Source organism: Olea europaea, unplaced genomic scaffold (assembly GCF_002742605.1).
Source record: "Olea europaea var. sylvestris unplaced genomic scaffold, O_europaea_v1 scaffold1748, whole genome shotgun sequence".
NCBI lineage: Eukaryota > Viridiplantae > Streptophyta > Magnoliopsida > Lamiales > Oleaceae > Olea > Olea europaea.
In genome coordinates, this window is record NW_019235196.1 from 60,481 (window position 1) to 66,487 (window position 6,007).

The window sequence follows — 6,007 nt, forward strand, 5'->3', positions numbered from 1 at the left end:
CTAGATTTGCAATAAATCACATGAATGTTGCCGGCGTAGGGTGGTGCTAACTTTCAGGGTGGGTCGATGTCGGTGGTTACTTGATAGTTTTTGGGTTTAGGAGGAGGTGGGGGTGTGGGAGTGTGGCGCGGTAGATGAAGATGAATAGTGATTAGTTAGATTTTTATTTTTTTTTTAGATTTTGAATTTTAATTCAAAGTTGCCATTTTACCATTTCTAAAATTGGTCAAAGTGAAATTTAGCACCCGTTTGAACCTTATTATTTCTCATTACATTAAATTAAAATTTTCTCTCTTTTACTTTTAACCACACAATTTCTAATAAAATAATATTATACGTAAATCAAAAACTTTTAAATCACTCATTTTTCAAAAAAATACTATTCATCTAATTATAATGTCAAATAATAGGGCTCAAACACACCCTAACTAACGATCAAACTAACGTAAATTATCCATTTGGACATTAAGTGCTAATTTTTGAAAAGTTTGGGACGGTGGTTGACACAAAGTAAAGGTTAAGGTAAAGTCTACGAAAAATCTAAAGGTTTTGGACCGCTATTGCAATTTTCCCTTATATATATGTAATTCATCTCATGAAATCATTCAAAAAAATCGGCCGGCGAAATTATTCTTTACCTGCAGGCCAGCTTCCATATTTCATCCCTTAATTAGATATTTAAATGTTTGGCTTATTTTCAGAAATCATACAAGCTAAAATGTTCAATTTTATATTGCTTTCAGTACTGGTGATAGTTGCAGTCTTTGCCGATGCTGCCTCCACCGCAAAGCCAGGCTGCCAATCCAATTGTGGAGACTTGACTGTAACCTATCCGTTTGGCATAGGAATAGGAACAAACTGTTCAATAAGCTCTTGGTATGACATAAACTGCAACACCACTTTCAATCCTCCAAAGCCCTTCCTTGCCACCACAAACCACGAAATTATTGACATATCCAACGAAGAAATACGTATCAAGAATTCGGTAGCAGCCCGATGCTATACAGAGACTGGTAACGTAACCCGGGAAAACCACATAACGGTAGACTTGGCTGTTACACCTTATAGCTTCTCTGAAAAAAATAAGTTCACAGTGGTGGGCTGCGATGATTTGGCAGTGATCATCGGCTTCAGCTTCAGCGGCCGGAATTTCACCAGTGGCTGCCTTTCTGTTTGCTCTGATACTAAAGATATGAATGATGGATTTTGTACAGGAATTGGTTGTTGCCAAACTCCCATACCAAAAGGCCTAAAGACTTTTGCATCAGCACTTAATAGTCTTGATGATCACAAAATGGTTTGGCCCTTTAATCCTTGTGGTTATGCTTTTGTTGGAGATCAGGATGCATTTCAGTTTCGAACCTCGGAACTTACTAATCAAAGTTTTCAGAATAAAACAATTGAAAATGTTCCAATAGTTATTGATTGGGCTATTGGGAATCTGAGTTGCAGTGAGGCTATGAAGTCTGATGAGTTTGCTTGCTTTCAGAACAGTGTTTGTGTAGATTCAGACACAGGTCTTGGAGGATACCGCTGTAATTGCTCGACAGGATACGAGGGCAATCCGTATCTAAGTCCAGGCTGCACAGGTTAGTTTTTTATTAGCACTTTTCCAAGTGAAATTTAACGAAAGATTTATTTTTCCATCGTCATCCCTGATCGAGGTTTCATTCACTGCCTTTTTTATGGATTTTTCTCTGTAAAGGTCTTCATGATCAGATTTCCATGCACTGGAACATCTGTGCTTGTCGTATTTTTTTTCGGTTGGCAGATGAATTAAAATTGAAAGTGGTTTATCAAACGTGGAAGAATGAGTCAAGTAGCTATTAGTCCTTTTCATTGAAAAGTAATCGTACTTTTTAAATTTAAGGGTTGAATCCACCAACGCCACCCAATTTTGGTTGTCTAATTTGATTTTGTTTCATCACGACCAATCAACTTTATATTTAGTGTCATCATAACCACCCAATTTGAATTTATTTAACCATGGCCACCGAATTTCATAAAATATTTCATCATGATCACCATATTTCATATAATATTTTACTATGGCCATCCAACCTCTTTTCACCATTTTCACTCATTTAAAAGGGTAAAATAGTAACTTTGAATTATATATAAAATAAATTTAAAAAAATAAATAAATATTTATTTTAAAAAATATAATAAAATAAAAAGTTATTTGAAAAAAAGTTACTTAAAAATTAAAATAAAATAAAAACTATTTTAGAAAAACAATTTTATTTTATTTTTTTAAGTAACTTCTTTCAAATAAGTTTTTTTTTATTTTTTTAAATAATTTTTTATTTTATTTTGTTTTTTAAGATTTATTTTATATATAATGTAAATTTACCGTTTTACCCCTTTCGAAATGAGTAAAAAGGGTGAAAAGTAATTGAGTGGCCATGGTGAAACATTTATAAAATTGGATGGCTATTGTGGAATAAAATCAAATTGGATGGCCATGATGACACAAAATCAATTTGGGTGACTATAGTAACACTAAATACAAAATTCGGTGGCCACGGGTGAATTTAATCCGAAATTTAATTAATCTTAATGGCCCTCTTTTTATTTTTTGTTTTGGAAAATAACAGTCTAAATTACTCGTGATTTTTAATGGCCCTCCATTCCATTTTTTCTTACATTAGAATATTTCCAAAATGGAACATAATGCAAAATGGAACATAATGTACCTGGGTAGAAATGTTATTTAGGTAACATTAGGAGATGTCACACTAAAAGTGCAGAAAATAAATTTGCAACAAAAGGGACATAATAAATATATATAAAAATATCTCTCTTTGTTTAATAATGATAATCTTGATGTTGTTCCGCAGACATTGATGAATGTGAGAACAATCCATGCGACGAAAATGGAATTTGTACAAATACTCCAGGTAGCTTCAGCTGTTCCTGCAAACATGGATACACGGGCAACGGAACAAAAGAAGGACGTGGTTGCATTGCCAAGAATTCCCAGTTCCCAGTAATCAAGTTTTCACTAGGTGATTCGTTTGTTAATTATTAAAAAAAAAAAAAAATGGAAGTCAATTTATAGAATCGTAACTATTTATTTGCATTGATAGAAATCTATTTGTTTTCTTTTCTTGTATAATAATAATGGAATACATTACGGTAAAAGTTGGGGTTGGTTGTTGAATTTATGTCCAAAATTTTCATCTTGTCGTTTCTTTGTTGAAATTTTGTTCATTATGTATTTTTTGTGATATTTCAGGTTTCAGCATGGTCTTTGTGTCGATAATCATTGCTATGGCATGGCTATATTTTAGCGTCAAGAGAAGGAAGCTTGTTAGAATGAGAGAACAATTCTTCCATCAAAATGGTGGGCTACTTTTGAAGCAGCAAATTTCTTCAAATGAGGGTGGAGTAGAATCAACCAAAATATTTTCTGCTGAAGAACTTGAAAAAGCCACCAACAAGTATGCAGAAGATAGGATTCTTGGCAGAGGTGGTTATGGTACAGTTTATAAAGGAATTTTATCTGATGATCGTGTAGTTGCAATCAAGAAGTCGAGAATAATGGATCAGAACCAAATTGAACAATTCATTAATGAGGTAATGGTCAACTACCTTGTCTAAAAACTTAAATTATTAAACCAAAAACAAATTAATTTAATAAAATTTCTGTCTTCAACACATTCCTCACCCTCTTACATGCACTCCAGATTTCGTCTTTCATTAAAGGCATCTGGCATCATATGCACAATTATCTTAATGGCGAGGTCGAGACTTTGAACACATATCATTGGGTGCTATAAATCATTGCGTGCTATAAGATACCATATTGAACTACTTCATTTCAAAATTAAGTTGTTACGAGGGACAAACTTATTAATTTAGATTTTTATCTGCTACAGGTGATTATTCTTACCCAGGTTAACCATCGAAACGTTGTGAAACTGTTGGGATGTTGTTTGGAGGCTGAAGTTCCTCTTCTGGTATATGAATTTGTTTCAAACGGCACACTTTATCACCATATACATAATAATGGTGAAATGCCTTGGTTTTCTTGGGAAAATAGGCTAAAAATTGCTGCCGAAGCTGCTGGTGCATTATCCTATCTTCATTCAGCAGCTACTATGCCTATTATTCATAGAGACGTCAAGTCGAGCAATATTTTGTTAGACGAATTATATACTGCTAAAATATCTGATTTTGGAGCTTCAAGATTGGTTCCCTTAGACCAAACACAAGTAACAACACTAGTTCAAGGCACTCTAGGCTATTTAGATCCCGAGTACTTCCACACGAGCCAATTAACCGAGAAAAGTGATGTCTATAGCTTCGGGGTGGTTCTTGCCGAACTTATGACAGGAAAGAAACCTCTTTCACCTACGAAATCTGAAGAAGAGAGAAACTTGACTACATACTTCATTATGTCCATTAAAGAAAACAGATTTTTTCGAATTCTTGAGCCACGGATTTTGAGGGAAGGTAGCTTGGAACAACTGCAAGCTGTTGGTGAGTTAATCGAAAGATGCCTCAATTTGAAGAGTAATGAAAGACCAACAATGAAAGAAGTGGCAATGGAGTTGGAAAGATTAAGGAAATATACAAAACATCCATGGAATCAACAAGGAAATGTAGAAGAAAACATGGCGTTGTTGAGTGAACAATCGGACCTATATGATATCACAATAACAGGTCAAGAACTTACTACTGAAATGTACTCTGAACAAGGTAGTTTATGTAGTCATATGATATATCCTAGCAACAATCCTCGTTAAATAATTTGTAATGAAATTAATTCTTTTGTGTACACTTATTTTATTCTTAGATGTATTTTTGGGGACTGTGTAAAATTCTTTTTATTACAATCTGGCACATAAATTTTGTACAGGCAAATCAGAACTATCTAGTTGAAACAAAATGTACAGATAATTTTTTTTAGTACTTAAATATTTTCACTCAATGAAAATGGGGTAACGATTAGATTCCAAAAAATGCAAGATATCAAACCACTAACTCAATCGATGCAAATTTGAAGGACAAACAAATTGGTAGAGTAACCAATTCTTAAATGGAATAAACTCCTTGTACAGACCCATTTGCATAGGGTCTGTACAGGGCCTCTCACATGAGGGTGAACCCTACATGTGGACCCCATGTGTGGGGTCCACCCCGATGTGAGAGCATCTGTACAGACTCTGTGCAAATGAATATGTACGAATAGCACAACTCTTCTTAAATATAAAACCCTTCATTATATGAGATCGTAGTCTGATTTCAACCTCCATTGTGTCCATGTTGTGTTGTATGATAGAAAAGATGACCATCTCACTGAAAGAGTTGCTACTTTGATTAAACACTTTTAATTATGCCAGTTTTGTATTCTTTGATAGTAATTTGTCAATTATTTATGGAAATTATAATCATTTTGTAACTATGTTGATGGATTTAGTACTTTCTCGATATCTTATAACAATCAAGAAATTCTAGATGTACGGCCAATGGAATCAGTACCATCAAATCAGAGTCTCATGCTCCAGTAGTTGAGAATAGCTCACACACCCTTTGCACATCAGCACTTGGGACTGAGCTTGCTCTAAATGATATTTATTAGGTTTTATGTAATTGGCAATTTTGTTAACAAAAGGACCAAATAAATATGTTATAAAAATTTAAGAAGTTAATTGCAATATTGTATAGTTGAGTTAGGTAAGTTAGGGTTCGAGTTCAGAATAAGGAAAGAAGACACCTCGCAATTTCGCTAGCCTATTGCCAGTCTCTCGCTCGAGCGACAGATCGTCGCTAGCTCCTCACTTGAGCAACAATGTTACACGTAAAAGCCTACTTCGCATTTTTGCAAAGTTTTACTCAGTCCAAACTATCTAATTGTCCTCAACTATAAATACTCAATGCCTAGCACGAAATTTGCAGTGGTTGTTCATTGTGCCTCTTCTCTATAACACATTCATAACATTCTTTGAAGATCTAAGAGCTTGTTCATGTATTGATTCAATCCACTTATTTTTGAGATCAT

General features: G+C 34.2%; 1 protein-coding gene across 2 annotated transcripts; it reads left to right on the forward strand.

The window, feature by feature from the left end:
• The first annotated feature begins 573 nt into the window (after positions 1-573).
• Positions 574-4,861, forward strand: LOC111377930 (wall-associated receptor kinase 2-like). Of its 2 annotated transcripts, XM_023001087.1 has the most exons (5): positions 574-644; positions 744-1,589; positions 2,841-3,008; positions 3,239-3,579; positions 3,882-4,861. In XM_023001087.1, exons 1-5 carry the CDS (start codon positions 596-598, stop codon positions 4,749-4,751), a joined length of 2,274 nt encoding a protein of 757 aa, XP_022856855.1. In that variant the 5' UTR covers positions 574-595; the 3' UTR covers positions 4,752-4,861. The 2 variants fall into 2 exon arrangements, with proteins under 2 accessions (XP_022856855.1, XP_022856854.1); XM_023001086.1 differs by having other exon boundaries at positions 593-1,589.
• Positions 4,862-6,007: the final 1,146 nt, after the last annotated feature.